The following is a 23986-nucleotide window of genomic DNA, read 5'->3' on the forward strand; positions in this document are numbered from 1 at the left end:
ATCTTTGTTGACATTTAAACCTCTCCCAATCCTCTTCTCGCCCACTACTCTTAGCTACTCTAAATTCCTCCGCTTTTAGTTTAACACTTTCCTTCACCTCCTTTGTTATCCACGGCTTATTACCTCTCCTCCTACTATCCTTTTTGACCATCGGAATAAATTTCCGTTGAGCACCAAGAAAGATCTCCTTAAAGATCCTCCACTGCTCCTTAACAGACCCTCCCTCCAACGCGCTCTCCCAGTCCACATTCGCCAATTCTTCTCTCATCCTACCGTATTTCCCTCTATTCAAACAAAGGACGCGTGTCCGGGAACCCACTTTCTCCTCCTCCATCTGCACCAGAAACTCCACCATACAATGATCACTCTCCCCAAGAGGATCCTTCACCACAAGGTCCCTAATTCTACCCGCCTCATTACATAGCACCAGATCCAAGATAGCTCGCTCCCTCGTCGGCTCCAACACACACTGTTCGAGGAAACTATCCCGGCAGCATTCCAAGAACTCTTCCTCGAGCCCCCCACGTCCAACATGGGTCGACCAATCAATATGCAGATTGAAATCCCCCATAACTACGGCCGTCCCATTCTTGCACGCCGCACTTATTTGCGCGTTAACAGCCCGCCCCATCTCCAGATCATTATTTGGGGGCCTATAGACGACACCCACCAGCGTCTTCCTCCCTTTGCTGTTCCTAATCTCCACCCACAACGATTCCACCCTCTGCTCCTTGGCTCCAATATCATCCCTTGCTACCACCGTGATGCTATCCTTAATCAGCAGAGCTACGCCCCCCCCTTTTCCCTCCTGCCTATCCTTCCTAAACACTTGATAGCCCTGTACATTCAGCTCCCAGTCCCTGTCACCCTGCAGCCACGTCTCTGTAGTGGCCACCAGATCGTATCCATTTGTGTCGATCTGCGCCATCAGCTCATCCACTTTATTCCGAATGCTTCGTGCATTCATAGTGCATTCAGATAAAGTGCTTTCATCCCAGCCTTCACCTGGACCCTATTTGCCGCAACGCCACCAACTATACTCACGCCCCCTACTCCCTCTATTATTGGGACATCCTCGGCCTCTTCCCTTCCATGTACACTCTCCTTAACTTTAGACCTCGTAAGGTCACCTACCCTCGCACCCTCCCCCCCCCTAATTAGTTTAAAGCCCTGTCTACAGTCCTCTTTACTCGATTCGCCAGCACTCTGGTCCCAGCACGGTTCAGACCAACCCCATCCCTCCCGAACAGGTCCCACCTACCCCAATACTGGTGCCAATGCCCCATAAATTCAAACCCATTCCTCCCACACCAATCCCTGAGCCACCCATTCACTTCCTTAATCCTGTCAACCCTACGCCCATCTGCACACGGTTCAGGCAGTAGCCCAGAGATAACCACCTTGTCGGTTCTACTTTTTAATTCCATTCCAAGCTTTTCATACTCCCTCCCCAGATCCTCAGTCTGCATTTTGCTTACGTCGCCGGCACCCACATGTACCACAACGACCGGATTCTCACCCTCCCACTCCAGGTTCCTCTGCAGCCCAGCTGCGACATCCCGTACCCGAGCACCAGGCAGACAACACACCCTTCTGTGCACTTTGTCATTGTGACAAAGGACAGTGTCAATACCCTTCACCCCACTATCCCCAATAACTACTACGTTCCTTTTCCTTTTCTCTTTGCCTATGTCCTGCTGCAGCACTGTACCGTGTGCAGCTTGCTCACCAACCTCACCTGCCTCGTTCTCGTCCAACTTGGAAGCAAGAACCTCAAACCTGTTATGCAGATTAAGAGGCTGAGGCCTCCGCTCCTCACCCCCCTTCCTCTTCCCAGTAGCCCCCTCTTGTCCCTGACCCTTAGAGTTAGCCAGTCTAGGGGGGGTGGATGTCACTTGCACCCCATTGACAATGGCACCCTCTCTCCCCCTGATGAGCCTCAGTGTCTGTAGCTCAGAGGCCAGCTCATTTACCCTGAGCTGGAGCTCCTCCAGCAACCTGCACTTACTGCAGACATGGTCACTGGGATGAACCCTAGGGTCCACCAATTCCCACATCATACAGAAACCACACATCACATGCCCCTCCATTATTTACTGTAGTAGTTTTGAAAAAATTTTTTTTTTTTTTGTTTTTTTTGTTTTTTTTTGTTTTTCAAACGAACTCACCTGGCCTTTTTTCTTTCCAGCCCTTTTTGATATTAAGCCCTAGTAGCTCACTCTGCTTCCCTCTCACTCCGCTGCCCGCTCAGACGCTGCCCGCTGTCTACACCTGACTCATGTCAGATTCCCTGTCCTGTAGTGTCCATGTCCCAGAATAAGGTCAGATTCCCTGTCCTGTAGTGTCCATGTCCCAGAATAAGGTCAGATTCCCTGTCCTTTAGGATCCATGTCACCGAATAAGGTCAGATTCCCTGTCCTTTAGTGTCCATATCCCAGAATAATGTCAGATTCCCTGTCCTTTAGGATCCATGTCCCAGAATAAGGTCAGATTCCCTGTCCTTCAGTGTCCATGTCCCAGAATAAGGTCAGATTCCCTGTCCTGTAGTGTCCATGTCCCAGAATAAGGTCAGATTCTCTGTCCTTTAGGATCCATGTCACCGAATAAGGTCAGATTCCATGTCCTTTAGTGTCCATATCCCAGAATAATGTCAGATTCCCTGTCCTTTAGGATCCATGTCCCAGAATAAGGTCAGATTCCCTGTCCTGTAGTGTCCATTTCCCAGAATAAGGTCAGATTCCCTGTCCTTCAGTGTCCATGTCCCAGAATAAGGTCAGATTCCCTGTCCTTTAGTGTCCATGTCCCAGAATAAGGTCAGATTCCCTGTCCTGTAGGGTCCATGTCCCAGAATAAGGTCAGATTCCTGTCCTTTAGGATCCATGTCCCACAATGAGGTCTGATTCCCTGTCTTTTAGTGTCCATGTCCGAGATGAGGTCAGATTCCCTGTACGATAGAGTCCATGTCCCAGAATAAGGACGGATTCCCAGTCCTTTAGTGTCCATGTCCCAGAGTAAGGATGGATTCCCAGTCCCTTAGTGTCCATGTCCCAGAATAAGGACAGATTCCCAGTCCTTTAGTATCCATATCCCAGAAATAATGTCAAATTCCTTGTCCTTTCGTGTCCATGTCCTAGAAATAAGGACAGATTCCAAGTACTTTAGTGTCAGAACACAACATAAGAAATAGGAGCAGGAGAAGGCCATCTAGCCCCTTGAGCCAGAAAACCCACGCAGACATGGGGAGAATGTGTAGACTCTGCACAGACAATGACCCGGGCTGGGAATCGAACCCGGGTCCCTGGTGCTTGTGAGGCAGCAGTGCTAACCACTGTGCCGCCGTGCCACCCAGTAGTGTCCATCTGCCAGAATGTGGTCAGACTCCCTGTCCTTTATTGTCCATACCCTTGAAGTTCCTGTCCTTTAATATCGAGCTCACCCACAAAAGGTCAGTTTCCTGTTGTTTAGTGTCCATCGCTGAATCCCCCACTATTAACATCCTGGGGGGGTTACCATTGACCAGAAGCTGAACTGGACCCAGCCATATAAATTCTGTAGCTACAAGAGCAGATCAAACGCTAGGAATCCTGCAGAGAGAATTCACTTCCTGACCCCTACAAAGTGTGTCCACCATCTACAAAACACAAGTCAGATGGTGGTATACTCTCCGCATGTCTGGATGAGTGCAGCTCCAACCACACTCAAGAAGCTCGACACCATCCACGAATGGTACCAACATCCACCAACATTCACTCCACCACCACCAACGCACAGTGGCAGTCATGTGTACCATCTACAAGATGCACTGCGGACACTCACAAAGGCTCCTTAGGCAGCAACTTCCAAACCTTTGACTCCTACCATCTAGGAAGACAAGGGCAGCAGACATGTGGAAACACCACCACATGCAAGTTCCACTCTAAGTCACTGACCATTCTGACTTGGAAGTGTATTGGCCATTCCTTCACTGTGGCTGGGTCCAAATCCTGGCAGTTCCTCCCTAACAGCACAATGTATGTAACTATACCTCAGGGATTGTAGTGGGTTCAAGAAGTCAGCTCACCACCACCTTCTCAAGGGCAACTAGGGATGTCCCAGGCAGTAACACCCATATCCTGTAAATGAAGAGGAAAAGAGAAGGACAGATTCTCTGTTCTTTATGTCCCCATCTCTGAGAAACAGGACAGCTTACCTGTTCTGTTGGTTCTGTGTAGTCTTAATAAACACAAGACAACAACTCTGAACCAGAAGAACAGAGTTATCCACACTCATTCTGAGCACAACCATAAACCTATTCTACAGGTTTCATCTCCCATAATAAGGACAGACCTCCGTCCTTTAGTGTCCATCTCTCAGAATAAGGACAGCCCCCACTTATCCTTTATTGTTCACTTTTGAGTAGACAGACAGTCTCGCTGTCTTTTTTGGGTGCACTGTCTGAACATAGAACATAGAACACTACAGCACAAACAGGCCGTTCAGCCCACAAGTTGTGCCGATCACATCTATACCTACTAAGCCATAGAACTATCTGTAACTCCCAATCCCATTAGATCCCATATACTCATCCAGAAGTCTTTTAAAAGACCCCAGCGAGTTCGCCTCTACCACCACCGACAGCAGCCAATTCCACTCACTCACCACCCTCTGAGTGAAAAACTTACCCCTAACATCTCCTCTGTACCTGCTTCCCAGCACCTTAAACCTGTGTCCTCTCGTAGCGACCATTTCAGCCCTGGGAAATAGCCTCCGAGAATCCACCCTATCTATATCTCTCAACATTTTATAAACCTCTATCAGGTCACCTCTCAACCTTCGTCTCTCCAAGGAGAAGAGACCTAGCTCCCTCAACCTATCTTCTGTATGTCTGTATTGTCTGTATGGCAAATCCAAGGTTTTTACTCTGCTGTCTGTATTACAGGTTCAGCAGTGACCAGCAGATGCTCACAGCTCACATTCAGACTTACAGAAGATGTGAATTGCTCAGAAATGTCCCTGCGATGTTTGGGAATGGAACTTTCCATTGTACACTGGAAAATACTCAGCTACTGCACTGCCACAGCTCATTCCGGGAGATAAAACTTCAAATGGACTGGGGAACGATTGGGAAGGGGGATTGGGATGGGAGGGGGAAAGAGTTGGGAAGAGAAGGGGAGGGGGAAGAGGGAGTGGGGGAAGGGGAAGAGGGAGTGGGGGAGGGGGAAGAGGGAGTGGGGGAGGGGGAAGAGGGAGTGGGGGAGGGTGAAGAGGGAGTGGGGGAGGGGGAAGAGGGAGTGGGGGAGGGGGAAGAGGGAGTGGGGGAGGGGGAAGAGGGAGTGGGGGAGGGGGAGTTAGGAGGGAGTGTGAGTATGGGAAGGAGGGAAGGGCTGGTTCTCTGTGTCTTGGGGAAAATATTGTAAAAACCAATGTTGTTCAGATTACTGCCTGCAGCTTTTTAAAAAGTGTTTGCACTGATGTAAAAGTTTCGATTTGAAGCAAAATCAATAAAAAAATGAAATAAATGATGATGTGAAGTGATGGATGGAACTGAGAAAGATTGAGTGTCGTTATTGGGTTAATATACCCATGTTTACGGCCCCCCCCAGTGTGTTTAGGGTCCCCCCCCAGTGTGTTTAGGGTCCCCCCTCAGTGTGTTTAGGGTCCCCCCCAGTGTGTTTAGGGCCCCCCCCCCCAGTGTGTTTAGGGCCCCCCCAGTGTGTTTAGGATCCCCCCGCTCAGTGTGTTTAGGGCCCCCCTCAGTGTGTTTAGGGCCCCCCCCAGTGTGTTTACGGTCACCCCCCCAGTGTGTTTAGGGAGACTCAGCATGTTTAGTGTGTCCCCCCCCAGTGTGTTTAGGGTCCCCCCCCCCAAGTGTGTTTAGGGTCCCTCCCAGTGTGTTTAGGGTCCCCCCCAGTGTGTTTAGGGTCCCCCCCCAAGTGTGTTTAGGGTCTCCCCAGTGTGTTTAGGGTCCCCCCCAGTGTGTTTAGGGTCCCCCCCAGTGTGTTTAGGGTCCCCCCCCACAGTGTGTTTAGGGTCTCCCCAGTGTGTTTAGGGTCCCCCCGCAGTGTGTTTATGCCCCCCCCCCCCAGTGTGTTTAGGGACCTCCCCCACCCACGTCAGGACAGCGAGCACATCACTGCTCTCCCAAAAACTGACTGAGTATGGGACGATTGCGTTCCGGACCGTGCCTGACAGACCAACGTGGATTGCTCCGGTATTCCCTCCATTATGAGACAAGGCTGGAATTTTCCAGCCTTTCATGCTGGCAGGGTTCTCCAGTCCCGCTGCAGTGATTGAAGTCTTGGCTGAGCGCCAAATTCTCTGTCCTCACTTGCAGAAAGGTTGGGACCTGAACAGCTGGAAAATTCCAGCCTTTTTTGTTGGAAAACTCTGCCCAATGGCTGGAATTTTACTGGCCTGCCCGCCACAGGAATCGGAGCAGGTGAGGCGTGGACCATGGAAAGGTCCGTTGACCTCGAGCGGGATTTTACGCTTCCATGATGAACAAGGCCGTAAAATCCTGGCCAGTGTTCCAAGTCCAATCTGGATCTTCTTTGGAATGGTCTGCTGGGTTTTTCCAGCACTTTCTGCTTTTATTTCAGATATACAACATCTGCAACGTTTTGCTTTTATATCAAAAAAATCAACAAAATCTAATGGCGACACATTGGCACAGTGGTTAACACTGCTGCCTCACAGTGCCAGGGACCCGGGTTCAATTCCAGCCTCGGGTCGCTGTCTGTGTGGAGTTTGCACGTTCTCCCCACGTGTTTCCTCGCGGTGCTCCAGTTTCCTCCCACAGTCCAAACGCGTGTGGGTTAGGTTGATTGGCCGTGCTAAATTGACCCTAGTGTCAGGGTGATTGGCAGGGTAAATATGTAGGAGTGATGTGGAGATGCCTGCGTTGGACTGGGGTGAGCACAAGAAGAAGTCTCACAGCACCAGGTTAAAGTCCAACAGGAGTGAGTGACTGAGTGAGTGTCGCTCACCTGAAGAAGGAACAGCGCTTCGAAAGCTCGTGCTACCAACTAAACCTGTTGGACTTTAACCTGGTGCTGTGAGACTTCTTACTGTAAATAAGTGGGGTTACAGGAATAGGGCCTGGGTGGAATTGTGGTTGGTGCAGATGGGCTGAATGGCCTCCATCTGCACTGTAGGTATTTTATGGATTCTATGATTAACCCGTCCTCCAGGGTCACAGGGCAATGGAATTTACCTGGATAAATTTCAATACAATATAGACCTGGATGGATCGTAATACAAGATCTCTCTCTCTCTCTCAACCTTTCTGCAATCGACAGTACATCGGTCAGACTTCCGTCTGATTCTGTTGCTAATTATTCCCAGAACAGGACGTTAGTCGGTCGCCGGGGGCTTATAGTTTGGGGGGCACCTCACCACATCAAGCACAGCCACCCTCACACTCACACCCAGACAAACTGAGGGGCAATTTAGTGCAGCCAATCCACAGTCTTTGGATTGTGGGAGGAAACCGTAGCACCCGGCGAAAAATAATACAAAATGCTGGTGAATAAATAAATCACAGTACAGAATAGTACTTGATCAATCACAACTCAATATACTGGTGAATAAATTATAATGCAATAAACTGGCCAATCAATTATAATGTGAGACAGGATTTATACCTCCAGTTTCCCTCTCTCTTTACCGCTCTATAATATCATTATTCAGTTCATTTCCTCTCCCAATCCACATTACACTCCTTCTGTCTAATTTCTCTCTCATGCTTTATAACACTCCCCCCTCTCTCTCTCTCTCTCTTCTCCCCTTTGCGATCACAGGGCCTCCATCTCTCTCAGTGTGACAGGCAGCTACTGCACTGTTTCCCAGGTTAGCAGCCAAAGCCCTGCCTTTCCTCACCCACAATTCACCCATCCACAAATCCAGTCTGAGACAGGAATAAACCACTCCCTTACCATGTCCCTGGGCTCCGCTTCCCCTGCAGAAACTTCGCTCAGCTCCCGATACTGACCACCTCTTTCTCTCTCTCTGTCTGTCAGGTAGTGAATGCCAAGGCATTCTGTCCTCAGTATAATTTTCACACTCCACAGCTTCCAATAACGGACTGGGCCTCTGCTTCCTGTTTTGAGTTTATTGCTTCTCTCCGAGCAGTCAGTGCCAGGCAGTCAGTTTGTAAACAGTGCACTAAACTCTGAGTACAAACTTCTGCCTCTGTCCAGGGAAAGATAGGGAGGGAGGGGAGAGAGAAGCAGGCGGCAGCAGGGAAGAATCACAGAATCCCTACTGTGCAGAAAGAGACCATTTGGCCCATCGAGTCTGTACTGAACACTATCTCATCCGGACCCTTTTCCTGCAATCCCACATATTTACCCCGTGAATCCCTCTAACCTGCTCATCTTTGGACACCAGGGGACAACTTAGCATGGCCAATCCATCTAACCTACACATCTTTGGACATGAAGGGACAATTTACCATGGCCAATCCACCTAACCTGCACATCTTTGGATATTAAGGGACAATTTAGCATGGCCAATCCACCTAACCTGCACACCTTTGGATATTAAGGGACAATTCAGCATGATGGATTGGGCTACATTCACGACCCTTTTGTAGTTCTTTGTGGTCTTGGGCAGAGCAGGAGCCCATACCAAGCTGTGATACAACCAGAAAGAATGTTTTCTCTTGTATTTGTAAAACTTGTTGAGAGTCACAGCTGACATGTCAAATTTCCTTCGTCTTCTGAGAAAGTAGAGGCGTTGGTGGACTTTCTTAACTATAGTGTTGGCATGTGGGGGACCAGGACAGGTTGTTGGTGATCTGGACACCTAAAAACTTGAAGCTGTCGACTCTTTTCCCGCAATCCCACATATTTACCCCGTGAATCCGGCTAACCTGCTCATCTTTGGACACCAGGGGACAACTTAGCATGGCCAATCCATCTAACCTACACATCTTTGGACATGAAGGGACAATTTACCATGGCCAATCCACCTGATCTGCACATCTTTGGATAGTAAGGGACAATTTACCATGGCCAATCCACCTAACCTGCACACCTTTGGATATTAAGGGACAATTTAGCATGGCCGATCCACCTAACCTGCACATCTTTGGATACTAAGGGACACCTAACCTAACCTGCACATCTTTGGACACTAAGGGACAATTTACCATGGCCAATCCACCTAATCTGCACACCTTTGGATATTAAGGGGCAATTTGGTTCATTCCCACCCTGGAAACCTGGAAATTAGCTGTATCTGGTCACCTTGATCTTCTTTCTGTGCCTCCTTGCAGTTCCCCATTGGTAGCTCTGGAGAATTGGACTTCCTGTCCACTGAGAGGCTGAAGTCTGACCCTCAGCCCAGCCCAGAGTGTTGTCATTGTGAGTCAGGGTTTGTAAAAGTCAATCCTGTCGGAATCAGTCTGCACCCCCACCACCCTGCATAATCCAGCCCTCTGTTTCCTTTCAACTCTCGGTACTTCTCATCAAATCTACAGTGCAGAAGGAGGTCATTTGGCTCACTGAGTCTGCATCGACCACAATTCCACCCAGGCCTATCCCCATACATTTACCCTTGCTAATCTCTCTGATATTCAGGGGCAATTAGCTTGGCCAATCCACCTAACCGGCACATTTTTGGACACTAAGGGGCAATTTAGGATGGCCAATCCACCTAACCTACACATCTTTGGGCTGTGGGAGGAAACCGGAGCACCCAGAGAAAACCCACGCAGACACGGGGGGAGAACGTGTAAACTCCACAGTTACCCAAGCCAGGAATCAAACCCGGATCGCTGGCACTGTGAGGCAGCCGTGCTGACCACTGGGCCACTCTACCGCTTCTGTCAAGTAGTATTCAACTTGGGATCGCTCTCCCAACTTGTGTGAGTGAGGAAGACTTTACTGGTTAGACAGCAGGCTGTGCCTCAGCAGTGTCCAGTGCCTCGGTCAGTATTGGCTTGTCTGGGGACTGTATTCTCATTTGACTTCTCTGGAATGGTTTGACCCAACTGAGTGGTTTTTCAGAGGGCACATGATCATCAGAATTGAAGGACATTAGCAAATCAGATGGGTTTTTATAACAATCCAGTCGTTTCATTCTCATCACCGGGTGCAAGTGTATGAGCTGAGGGACTGGACCTCCTGACAAAGGAGTTAGGCCCTTATGCCAGGAACAATTGGTTCTGAATTGGTTTTGGGGCCACGTCTGAATGGCCCGTGACCAACGGGGGGGGATGCAGTAGGGAATGAGTTAATGAACTTTGTAATACTTGGGAGAATGGAAAAAAAAATCCAGTAGTCTATATGCAGCCTGTTTTCGTATATCTCAGACAAATGTAACTTTGTTTTCGTGTGCCCAGACTGTAGCTGCCCTTGCTGTTGTACACAAGTTTCAGGTGACCCAGACAGGGAGGGTGCAGCTGCTCTTGCTCTTGTACACAAGTTTATGATAAGCCCACTCAGAAATGTAGCTGACCCAGCTTGTAGTTAAGTTGTGTCTTTAATTTTGTGGACTTCCGCCTAACATAGTGAAGCTTGCATGTCCTAAATATATTCATATATATATATTCGTTATATACTGCTTATGTGTCATGTCCCAACATACTACACATATACACATATTATACAACTTGTGAGCATAGTTATACCGGCCCGTTAAGTTTAACTTGTCTTGTCGGCCTGTATGTTAGCTAAGGGCTAATCACACACGTCAATCACGACCTTGAGATAACCATGAAGAAATGCCGAGTCAGCCATGTTCCCATGATGGAGGACAACCCACAGCCTGGGAACCTGCTGAGAATGAGAGCGGGGGGGGGGGGCGGGTATAAATATACGCTCTTAACTTGTGTTCGGGGAGACGCCTGGGGAACCGCTGTTAGGTGCCAGGTGTATCTCCCAAAAGCTTTTGAATAAACTGCTGTACTTTGACTCACAATTAGTTTCAGAGGTATCTTTACCGACCACACCACATTAAAATGCCGGATATTTCAGATATAGATATTGCTGCCCAAAATCTCACAATAATCCAGCCGGGATTTCAATTTTTCTGGTGTTTTGGGGATTTGGTGACTCCTTACCCAGATGCCTCCGCGAAGTGGCGAAGATGCCGCGCATGCGTATAGCGGGAGACCGAAGGGTGGCCAGCAGCCAGCACGCAGGCACGACCCGCTGGTCTCACGTGTCATCAGCGGCACGCCCAACCCATGAAGGAAACAGAGCGCGACGTGGGCAGTGGGCCACGTGGTCTTCCCCACGTGAGTGCCCAGCTTCGCACTGGGAGGGAATTTGTCACTTTCGCAGATTCACCATTGAGTCCACATGGCAGGTTGTTCATCAGATTAAATCTCACCTGATCCAGAGTGAGGTAACCAAATGGATACAAAATTGGCTTGGTGGCAGAATACACAGGGTGGTTGTAGAGGCCTGTGACCAGCGATGTGTCTCAGGGATCGGTGCTGGATCCACTGTTATTTGTCATTTATATTAATGATTTGGATGAAAATATAGGAGGCATGGCTAATAAGTTAGCAGATGACACCAAGATTGGTGGCATAGTGACAGTGAAGGAGGTTATCTAGGATTGCAATCGGATCTTGAACACTTGGGCCAGTGAGCTGATGAATGGCAGATGGAGTTTAGATAAATGTGAGGTGATGCATTTTGGTAGATCAAACAAGGGCAGGGCTTAGTTAATGATAGGGTGTTGGGAAAAGTTACAGAACAAAGAAATTGCGGAATACAGGTTCATAGCTCCTTGATAGTGGGCTAAGAGATGGACAGGGTCGTTGTCGGCGCAACATCAAGGGCTGAAATGTTCTATGTTCTATGCAAGAAGGCGTTCAGCATGCTTGGTTTCATCGGTCAGAACATTGAATACAGGAGTTGAGACGTCTTGTTGAAGTTGTACAAGACATTGGTAAGGCCACACTTGGAATACTGTGTAAAGTTCTGGTCACCCTATTATAGAAAGGATATTGTTAAACTGGAAAGAGTGCAGAAAAGATTTGATTTGATTTATTATTGTCACATATATTAACATACAGTGAAAAGTATCGTTTCTTGCGTGCTATATAGACAAGCATATCTTTCATAGAGGAGAGGGTGCAGAATGTAGTGTTACAGTTGTAGGGTGTAGAGAAAGATCAACTTAATGCGAGGTAAGTCCATTCAAAAGTCTGATGGCAGCAGGGAAGAGACTGTTTGAGTGGGCTGGTGCGTGACCTCAGAACTTTGTATCTTTTTCCCAACGAAAGAAGGTGGAAGAGAGAATGTCCGGGGTGCGTGGGGGGTCCTTAATTATGCTGGCTGCTTTTTGAGGCAGCAGGAAGTGTAGGCAAAGTCAATGGGTGGGAGACTGGTTTGCATCATGGATTGAGCAACATTCACCACCCTTTTGTAGTTTCTTGCGGTCTTGGGCAGAGCAGGAGCCCAGACTAAGCTGTGATCCAACCAGAAAGAATGCTTTCTATGGGGCATCTGTAAAGGTTGCTGAGAGTCGTAGCGGACATGCCAAATTTCCTTAGTCTTCTGAGAAAGTAGAGGCGTTAGCGGGGCTTTCTTAACTATAGTGTCAGCATGGGGGGACCAGAACAGGTCGTTTGTGATCTGGACACCTGAAAACCTGAATGTCTCAATCCTTTCTACTTCGTCCCCATTGATGTAGACAGGGGCATACTCTTCTTTATGCTTCCTGAAGTCAATGACAATTTCCTTCATGGTTCGGTGTGGCTAGCCTGGGACTCCAGCTTGGTCCGGGACTGTCTTTTGGCATATTTTGATGGATCTCCTTAGATTGTATCTGGCTTTCTTGTATAGGTCAGTGTCGCCTGACTTGAACACCTGAGACCTGGACTTCAGCAAGCAGTAGATATCCCTGTTCAATCATGGTTTCCAATGAGTTGCCAGAGGTAGAGACAGGTACAATTTTGTCTGTTAAAAAGCGTTTAGACAGTTCCATGGGTACAATGGGTATAGAGGGATATGGGCCAAACACAGGCAATTGGGACTAGCTTAGTGGTTTAAAAAAAAGGGCGGCATGGACAAGTTGGCCTGTTTCCATGGTTAAACCCCTATGACTGTATAACTGTTTTAAGTTTGAGTTGGAAGCTAAAGTGTTAAATAAAGGTTAATTGTTGACAGAATTAGGAGTTGACTCCTGTCCTTGTTGTCACATTAAACTGGAATGCTTAAAAGAAATTAAATGAGTAGGTGAATGATAGTCCTGTGTACTCCTGGAAGGAGAGAACCTACAAACAGGTCTGGGACATAACTAACAGGATATGATCCCTGCTGATATTATCTCCACAGGAGATGACAGTTCAGTTCGTATTTCTTCTTCCTTTGATGTGTCCCTGGTTGAAAAAAAGGGAACACCATTCCATTGTCTTGCTCTCAGGGCTTTGTGTAATCCATAAAGGTTGAATTCAGTCACTGAATTTACATTCTCAGTATTCACATCCTTAGCCATCTTTGTCTTTTATGTCAGAGAGAGTCATAGAGTCATTAAGTCATAGAGGTTTACAGTAAAAAAAAGGCCCTTCAGTCCAACTTGTTCACACTGCCCTTTTTTTAAAACACCGAAGCTAGTCCCAATTGTCCACATTTGGCCCATGTCCCGCGATACCCATCTTACCCATGTAACTGTCTAAACGCTTTTTAAAAGACAAAATTGTACCCGCCTCTACTACAATCTCTGGCAGCTTGTTAATAATGAGGGGTACAGATCAGCTAGATAGTCAATATCTTTTCCCAAAGGTAGGGGACTCTAAAACTCGAGGACATAGGTTTAAGGTGAGAGGGGAGAGATACAAAAGTGTCCAGAGGGGCGATTTTTTCACAACGATGGGGGTGAGTGTTTGGAATGAGCTGCCAGAGGCAGTAGTAGAGGCAGGTACAATTTTGTCTTTTTAAAAAGGGTTTAGACAGTTACATGGGTAAAATGGGTATAGAAGGATGTGGGTCAAATGCGGGCAATTGGGATTAGCTTAGGGGTTTAAACAAAGAGCAGCATGGATAAGTTGGGCCGAATGGCCTGTTTCTGCGCTGGAAACCTTGATGATTCTTGTAGTCTTGGGTGGTTTTGGAAGGTCTTGTCCAACTAACCTTGGTGAGTTGTTGCTGCAGTGCCTATTGTGGATTGTCCACACTGCAGCTGTTGTTTGTACGGGTAGTTCCCCCTTTGGAGGGGACTGTGCTCCCACTACTTCAGCCAAGTCAGTGAGAACCCTCTGTGTTTAATCACTGGCTCTGGCAGCAGCCAGACCACAAGCACTGGCTCTCTGTAATAATTAGCTGCTGCCACAGGATGGCAGTGTAAGACCATCAGACAGAGAGGAGCTGCAGTGGGTGTTGGTGAATTTACAAAGAGAGACGGACAGGTTTGAGAGCCTGGAAACTCTTCAACAGAATCTAAACCCAGAGAGAGGGAAAGGGCAAGGGATGTGTTAAACACAGAAACTCACTGACTGTGAAAAGCTTGTTTACATACAGAGGACGTAAAGGAATATTATAAATACCTAACGGTCTCATTTCTGCTCTCTCTTAGCTGTTCCTAACTCTTTCTGTCTCTCACTTTCCCTGTTTCTCTGTCACTCTCTCTGTTTCTCCTGCCTCTCTGTATCTGCTGGATTATCCTGCAAGCTGCCCTGATGATTGCAAAATGAGAAGCTTCAGCATGTCTCTTTGATCAGCGATAAAAGATGTGTATGCATCCGTGTGTTTGTCTGTGTACCTGCCGAAGTGTCAGTGTGTGTGTCTTGCATCTTTGTATCGATATGTGTGTGTCTTTTGTGTATCTGTTTGTATGTGTGCACACCTGTGTGTGTATATGTGTATATCTGTGTGTGTGTGTCTATCTGTCTGTGTGTGCAGGCTTGTCTTTGTGTATGTTTTTGTCTGTGTGTGTGTCTGTGTGTGTGTGTGTGTGTGTCTGTCTGTCTGTGTGTCCCTCTCTCTCTGTGCTGTTGCTACAATACGTGCTGTTCTATCAGGGGTGGGTTTCATGAATTACACACAATGCTACCCTCTGGTTGTGTGTGTGTGTGCCTATCTGTCTGTGTGTCTCTCTCTGTGCTGTTGCTACAATACGTGTTGTTCTATCAGGGGTGGGTTTGATGAATTACACACAATGCTACCCTCTGGTTGTGTGTGTGTCTGTCTGTGTGTGTGCGTGTGTGTGTGTGTGTGTGTGTGTGTCTGTCTGTCTGTCTGTGTGTCTCTCTCTGTGCTGTTGCTACAATACGTGTTGTTCTATCAGGAGTGGGTTTGATGAATTACACACAATGCTACCCTCTGGTTGATGGGCTCCACTACATGTGCGACATGAACCCAAATAAATAGGTTGGACTAAAACCTGGTGTTGTCAGACTTTTTACTGTGTCCACTACAAGCTGCAGGTCCTGTGGATGGGGATCCATGGACTGTGCTGTAGGAGCGACTGTCCACCAGCAGAGAGCAGTGTTGTATCACTTCACACCTCAGAGAAAAAATTCATTCACACCCAGTGGACCCGGCCTCACCTCAACATCCCCCTCTCCAACACCTCCCCCCCTCCCCCTCCCCTACACTGTGCTCCCTCTCCCCTACACCGCCCTCCCCCTCCCCTACACTGCCCTCCCTCCCTTTCTCCTCTATCTCTCTCCCTCCTTTTGAATGGACGTATCTTGCGTTAACCTGATCTTTCGCTCCAGTGAAAAGTATTGTTTCTTGTGCACTATAAAGGCAAAGCATACCTTTCATAGAGAAGGAGAGAGTGCAGAATGTAGTGTTACAGTCACAGCGAGGGTGCAGAGAAAGATCAGCTTAATGCGAGGTAGGTCCATTCAAAAGTCTGACAGCAGCAGGGAAGAAGCTGTTCTTGAGTCGGTCGGTACGGGACCTCAGACTTTTGTATCTTTTTCCCCGACGGAAGAAGGTGGAAGAGAGAATGTCCAGGGTGTGTTGGGGGGGGGGGTCCTTAATTATGCCGGCTGCTTTTCCCCGAGGCAGCGGGAAGTGTAGACGGAGTCAATGGATGGGAGGCTGGTTTGTGTGATGGATCGGGGCTACATTCACCACCCTTTTGTAGTTCCTTGCGGTCTTGGGCAGAGCAGGAGCCCAGACCGAGCTGTGATCCAACCAGAAAGAATGCTTTCTATGGGCCATCTGTGGAGGTTGGGTCATTGAGTGTCTTTAAGACAGAGATAGGTAGGCTCTTGATTAATAAGGGGATCAGGGGTTATGGGGAAAAGGCAGGAGAATGGGGATGAGAAAAAATCAGCCATGATTGAGTCTGCTCCGCCCTTCAACGGGCCGAGTGGCCTAATTCTGCTCATATCTCTTATGGTCTTTTTATGGGGCATCTGTAAAAGTTGGTGAGAGTCGTAGCGGACATGCCAAATTTCCTTAGTCTTCTGAGGAAGTAGAGGTGTTGGTGGGGCTTTCTTAACTATAGTGTCAGCATCGGGGGGACGAGGACAGTTTGTTGATGATCCGGACACCTAAAAACTTGAAGTTCTCGATTCTTTCTACTTTATCCCTGTTGATGTAGACAGGGGCATGTTCTCCAGAAGGGTAAATACATGGCGTTACTGGGATAGGGTCTGGGTCGAATTTGTATCCAAGTCTAAGAACACAGTTGCTAACTGGCCACTCCCCAAGGCATTGCTATCCAGAAGGAGGCCATTTGGCCCATTGAGTCTGCACTGACTGCAATCCCACACATAACCCCATGCATTTACCTGAGCTAGACCCCCTGACACACCAAGGGGCAATTTAGCACGGCTAATCCGCCAAACCTGCACAGCTTTAGAGTGTGGGAGGAAACTGGAGCAGCAGAGGAAACCCACACAGACACGGCAGGGAGAATGTGCAGACTCGTAGAGTCATAGAATTTTACAGCATGGAAACAGGCCCTTCGGCCCAACTTGTCCATGCTGTCCCTTTTTTAAACCCCTAAGTTAGTCCCAATTGCCTGTGTTTGACCCATATCCCTCTATAGCCATCTTATCCATGTGACTGTCTAAACATTTTTTAAAGACAAAATTGTACCCGCCTCTACTACTACCTCTGGCAGCTCATTCCAGACATTCAAAAAGATATTGATTATCTACTATATCTATGCCCCTTATTATGTTATAGATCTCTATAACGTCACCCCTCAGCCTCCTACGCTCCAGAGAAAAAAGTCCCACTCTATCCAGCCTCTCCTTATAACTCAATCCATCAAGTCCCCGATAACATCCTAGTAAATCTTTTCTGCACTCTTTCTAGTTTAATAATATCCTTTCTAAAATAGGGTGACCAGAGCTGTACACAGTATTCCAAGTGTGGCCTTACCAATGTCTTGTACAACTTCAACAAGACGTCCCCAACTCCTGTATTCAATGTTCTGACCGATGAAACCAAGCATGTTGAATGCCTTCTTCACCACTCTGTCCACCTGTGACTCCACTTTCAAGGAGCTATGAACCTGTCCCTCGAGTTCTCTTTGTTCTGTAACTCTCCCCAACCATTAACTGAGTAAGTCCTGCCCTGGTTCAATCGACCAAAATACATCACCTCACATTCATGTAAATTAAACTCCATCTGCCATTCGTCAGCCCACTGGGTCAACTGATCAGGACCCCGTTGCAATTGGAGATAACTTTCTTCACTGTCCACTGTGCCATCAATCTTGGTGTCATCTGCAAACTTACTAACCATGCCTCCTATGCTCTCATCCAAGTCATTAATATAAACCACCAAGTCCCGGTAGCATCCTAGCACAGGCAGTGAACTGAGTCTGGAATTGAACCAGGGTCCCTCGCACTGTCAGGCAGCAGTGCTAACCTCTGTGCCACCGTGCACATGTATTGAATACAGATACTGCACTGGTGTAAGTGTGCTGTTGTAACTTGTAATAGAACAGACAATGCTGGAAAAAACTCAGCAAGTCTGACAGCATCTGTGTAGAACTGTAATTTGTTACGTGTGTAATAACATGTGAACATGCATGGTGGAAGCGAGGAGGAGGAGGAAAACAGCGGAGAGAGGTCAGGCCAGACGAGTATGAGCTTTGATCTGTGTCTGAGTTACTCTGGAAAGGAAAGGCTGTGTGTGACTCCTGAACTAATGCCTGTTTATTGAGTACTGCTATGATTACTTCATAAATCCCTTCAGTCGTTGCACACAAACTACTGTCTGCCACTCAAACGCCAAATGAAGGTTCATTTACACAAACTTAAAACAGAGCCACATTGTAACCGTTATCCATAAGACATAGGAGCAGAATTAGGCCACTCGGCCCATCGAGTCTGCTCCACCATTCAATCATGGCTGATATTTTACTCATCCCCATTCTCCTGCCTTTTCCCCATAATCCCTGATCCCCTTATTAATCAAGAACCCATCCATCTCTGTCTTAAAGACACTCAATGACCCGGCCCCCCACAGCCTTCTGCAGCAAAGAGTTCCACACATTCCCCACTCTCTGGCTGAAGAAATCCCTCATCTCTGTTTTAAAGGATCATCCCTTTACCTTGAGGTTGTGCCCTCTGGTTCGAGTTTTTCCTACTAGTGGAAACATCCTCTCCACGTCCACTCTATCCAGGGCCTTGCTGTAAGATTCAATAAGATCCCCCCTCCCCTCATCCTTCTAAACTCCACCGAGTACAGACCCAGAGTCCTCAACCCGTTCCTCATACAAAAAGCTCTTCATTCTAGGGATCATTCTTGTGAGCCTCCTCTGGACCTTTTCCAAGGCCAGCACATCCTTCCTTAGATATGGGGCCCAAAACTGCTCACAATACTCCAAATGGGGTCTGACCAGAGCCTTCTACAGCCTCAGAAGTCCATCCATGCTCTTGTATTCTAGCCCTCTCGACATGAATGCAAACGTTACATTTGTCATTCTCACTGCCAACTGAACCTGCACGTTAACCTTAAGAGAATCTTGAACAAGGATTCCAAGTCCCTTTGTGTTTCTGATTTCCAAAGCATTTCCTCATTTAGAAATAGTCTATGTCTCCATTTCTCCTTCCAAAATGCATACACTTGTCAGGAAAATGAAGAATTCTAATATTTTTCTTTTGGTAATAACACTGTCGTATTTCTCACAGATTGGAAAATAGGCTAGTGAGTGTGTGATTGGTGTAATTGAATTAAGAGAGACTGTAAGCGTCTAACCATGAGTAAGAAACAGCATTGATGTGTTAATGAACAGAGTGTACCAGGGGAATTTCATTAGAATTTACATCAGGCAATAGAATAAATAGTTTGGAACTGGGTTGCTTCAGTTCAAACAGGAACATATCCCAGTTGTAAAATTGTCAGCACATGAGGTAAAAATAGGGTAAATTTCCTTTTTAAAATGTAAGAGCTTAAGTTTGGTAAAATTAATTAATTTAATTTATTAAAATTCAGGCGATAACTTTGATTTGATTTATTACTGTCATGTCTTAACATACAGTGAAAAGTATTGTTTCTCGTGTGCTATGCAGACGAAGCATACCGTTCATACAGAAGGAAAGGAGAGAGTGCAGAATGTAGTGTTACAGTCATAGCTAGGGTGCAGAGGAAGCTCAACTTAATGCGAGGTAGGTCTATTTAAAAGTCCGACAGCACCAGGGAAGAAGCTGTTATTGATATGTGAGCTCAGACTTTTGTATCTTTTTCCCGACGGAAGAAGGTGGAAGAGAGAGTGTCCGGGGTGCGTGGGGTCCTGAATTGTGCCAGCTGCTTTTCCCTGAGGCAGTGGGAAGTGTAGACAGAGTCAATGGCTGGGAGGCTGGTTTACGTGATGGATTGGGCTACATTCACGACCCTTTTGTAATTTTTTTCGATCTTGGGCAGAGCAGGAACCCAGACCAAGCTGTGATACAACCAGAAAGAATGCTTTCTATGGGGCATCTGTAAAAGTTGGTGAGAGTCGTAGCTGACATACCAAATTTCCTTAGTTTTCTGAGAAAGTAGAGGTGTTGGTAGGGCTTTCTTAACTATAGTGTCGGCGTTGGGGGGGACCAGGGCAGGTTGTTGGTGATCTGGACACTTAAAAACATGAAGCTCTCGATCCTTTCTACTTCGTCCTGCTATAATACTGCTATTATTATTTAATAAATCCTCTTCAGTCGTTGCACCCGAACTACTGCCTGCCACTCAAGAAGACAAATAAAGGTTCATTTACACAACCTGAAAACAGATGCACATTGGAACTGCTGTCAGGAAAATGAGGAGTTATAATATTTTTCTTTTGGTAATAACACTGTCGTATTTCTCACAGATTGGAAAACAGGTTAGTGGGGTGTGATTGGTGTAATTGCATTAAGAGAGACTGTAAGGATCTAAACATCAGTAAGAAATGCTGTTGATATGTTAATGAATATCAGGCAACAGAATAAATAGTTTGGAACAGATACAACAACCTGCCCTGGTCCCCCCCATGCCAACACTATCGTTAAGAAAGCCCCACCAATGCCTCTACTTTCTCAGAAGACTAAGGAAATTTGTCATGTCTGCTACGACTCTCACCAACTTTTACAGATGCACCATAGAAAGCATTCTTTCTGGTTGTATCACAGCTTGGTATGGGCTCCTGCTCTGCCCAAGACCGCAAAGAACTACAAAAGGGTAGTGAATGTAGCCCAATCCATCACACAAACCAGCCTCCCATCCATTGACTCTGTCTACACTTCCCGCTGCCTTGGGGAAAAGCAACCAGCATAATTAAGGACCCCCACACACCCTGGGCATTCTCTCTTCCACTGGGAAAAAGATAAAAACTCTGAGGTCACGTACCGACCGATTCAAGAACAGCTTCTTCCCTGCTGCTGTCAGACTTTTGAATGGACCTACTTCACATTAAGTTGATCTTTCTCTGCACCCTAGCTTTGACTATAACACGACATTGTGCACTCTCTCCTTTCCTTCTCTATGAACAGTATGCTTTGTCTGTATAGCGCACAAGAAACAATACTTTTCACTGCATCCCAACATGTGACAATAATAAATCAAATCAAATCAAGGTTGTAAAATTTTAAGAAAGTGAGACAAAGGTAGGGTAAGTTTACTGTTTAAAATGTATGAACTACAGACTTATGGAAATGAGTCAGTCCTGGGCAAAGGGAAACTTCTGAGAGACTGCATGAAAAAATACAGAATAGGGAGACCAAAGGGAAGGATCACATTGAAGAAAATACTGAAGGCTGTGTAAGGGTGTTAGTTACTTAGATCTCCAAGAAGACAGTGTGGGATAATATCCCCAAGCAGATGGTGTGGTAGACGGTAATAGCTCAAAGACATTGTGCAGACAGGATCAGACCTGGGAAAACAGTTTGCTGTAACAGTCAGAGTAAACATCAAGAACCACAGGGCATTGTGTGGTGAACTGACTGGAATTCCACAGATTGAAATATCCAAAAGGACTGTTACCATCAGAAAATGGAAGGTTATCTTTGTGTCTCGATACACCCAAGATCTTTCTGGAACTAGTAAAAAGCAGTGCTAACTGTGTGAATCTACTGTTGTGTTTAAGTGTAATTTTGTTTCTGCTTTAATCAATGTTTAGTTAAATATAAAATCTTCACAATTAATGGGAAATCAGATCCTGATTTCAGGAAGCTGCCCCATAATATACAAATTGAAATAATTGTTTTGGCAGCTATTTCAATCTTCTCTTTGGGCAGCTCTGGATTTACTATCAGCCCTGTCTCAACACTGTCACGTACTAACCGTGCTCCTTCACCCTGTGTAGAGTCAGACATTTCAACCATTTCTGTACAGTTCCCTCACTCTGTGTACAGTCCCACAATCTCACTGTGTTTGTGTACAGTTCCCTCACTCTGTGTACAGCCCCATACTGTAACTGTGTTTGTGTACAGTTCCCTCACTCTGTGTACAGCCCCACACTGTAACTGTATTTGTGTACAGTTCCCTCACTCTGTGTACAGCCCCACACTGTAACTGTGTTTCTGTACAGTTCCCTCACTCTGTGTACAGTCCCACACTCTGTAACTGTGTTTAAGTACAGTTCCCTCACTCTGTGTACAGTCCCACACCATAACTGTGTTTGTGTACAGTTCCCTCACTCTATGTACAGTCCCACACTGTAACTCTGTTTCTGTACTGTTCCCTCACTTTGTGTACAGTTCCACACTGAAACTGTTTGTGTACAGTTCCCTCACTCTCTGTGTACAGTCCCACACCGTAACGGTGTTTGTGTACAATTCCCACACTCTGTGTACAGCCCGACAGTGTAACTGTGTTTGTGTACAGTTATCTCACTCTGTGTACAGCCCCACACTGTAACTGTGTTTGTGTACAGTTCCCTCACTCTGTGTACAGTCCAACACTGTAACTGTGTTTAAGTACAGTTCCCTCACTCTGTGTACAGTCCCACACTGTAACTGAATTTGTGTACAGTTCCCTCACTCAGTGTACTGTCCCACACTGTCACTGTGTTTATGTACAGTTCCCTCACTCTGTGTACAGTCCCACACTGTAACTGTGTTTCTGTACAGTTCCCTCGCTCTGTGTACAGCCCTACATTGTAACTGTGTTTATGTACAGATACCTCACTCTGTGTACAGTCCCGCACTGTCACTGTGTTTGTGTACAGTTCCCTCACTCTGCGGACAGTTCCACACTGTCACTGTGTTTGTGTACAGTTCTCTCACTCTGTGTACTCCCACACTGTAACTGTGTTTGTGTACAGTTCCCTCACTTGCTCACTTTGTGTACAGCCCCACATTGTCACTGTGTTTGTGCACAGTTCCCTCACTCTGTGTACAGTCCCACACTGTAACTGTGTTTGTGCACAGTTCCCTCACTCTGTGTACAGTCCCACACTGTAACTGTGTTTGTGTACACTTCCCTCACTCTGTGTACAGTCCCACGCTCGAACTGTGTTTCAGTACAGTTCCCTCACTCTGCGTGCAGTCCCACACTGTAACTGTGTTTCTGTACAGTTCCCTCACTCTGTGCACAGTCCCACACTGCAATTGTGTTTGTGTACAGTTCCCTCATTCTGTGTACAGTCCCACACTGTCACTGTGTTTGTGTACAGTTCCCTCACTCTGTGTACAGTCCCACACTGTAACTGTGTTTGTGTACAGTTCCCTCACTGTAACTGTATTTCTGTACAGTTCCCTCACTCTCTTTGTACAGTTCCACACTGTGACTGTGTTTGTGTACAGTTCTCACTCTGTGTACAGTCCCACACTGTAACTGTGTGTACAGTTCCCTCACTGTGTACAGTCCCACACTGTAACTGTGTTTGTGTACAGTTCCCTCACTCTGTGTACAGTCCCACACTGTAACTGTGTTTCAGGACAGTTCCCTCACTCTGTGTACAGCCCCACACTGTAACTGGGTTTGTGTACAGTTCCCTCATTCTGTCACTGTGTTTGCGTACACTTCCCTCACTCTGTGCACAGTCCCACCCTGTCAGTCTGTTTGTATACACTTCCCTCACTCTATGTACAGTCCCACACTGTAACTGTGTTTCTGTACAGTTCCCACACTCTGTGCACAGTTCCACACTGTAACTGTGTTTCTGTACAGTTCCCTCCTCTGTGTACAGCCCCACATTGTAAGTGTGTTTGTGTACAGTTCCCTCACTCTGTGTACAGCCCCACACTGTAACTGTGTTTGTGTACAGCTCCCTCACTCTGTGTACAGTCCCACACTGTCACTGTGTTTGTGTACAGTTCCCTCAGTCTGTATACAGCCCCACACTGTAACTGTGTGTGTGTACACTTCCCTCACTCTGTCACAGTGTTTGTGTACAGTTCCCTCACTCTGTGTACAGTCTCACACTCTCAATGTGTTTGTGTACAGGTCTCTCACTCGGTGTACAGTCCCACACTGTAACTGTGTTTGTGTACAGTTCCCTCACTCTGTGTACAGCCCCACACTGTAAGTGTGTTTGTGGACAGTTCCCTCACTCTGTCACTGTGTTTGTGTACAGGTCCCTCACTCTGTGTACAGTCCCACACTATAACTGTGTTTGTGTACAGTTCCCTCACTCTGTGTACAGTCCCACACTGTCACTGTGTTTGTGTACAGTT

General features: G+C 46.9%; 1 protein-coding gene across 1 annotated transcript in view; it reads left to right on the forward strand.

Annotated features, from left to right (window-relative positions):
- The first annotated feature begins 11070 nt into the window (after positions 1–11070).
- Positions 11071–23986, forward strand: part of LOC145338657 (uncharacterized) — a 42836-nt gene continuing 29920 nt past the window's right edge. Inside the window, exon 1 of the mRNA XM_080183049.1 lies at positions 11071–11221. Coding sequence (XP_080039175.1) covers positions 11071–11221 — 151 coding nt within the window. The remainder of the gene's footprint in view (positions 11222–23986) is intronic.

The sequence above is a fragment of the Carcharhinus amblyrhynchos genome, unplaced genomic scaffold, assembly GCF_965287045.1.
Source record: "Carcharhinus amblyrhynchos unplaced genomic scaffold, sCarAmb.v2.hapA chromosome_131, whole genome shotgun sequence".
NCBI lineage: Eukaryota > Metazoa > Chordata > Chondrichthyes > Carcharhiniformes > Carcharhinidae > Carcharhinus > Carcharhinus amblyrhynchos.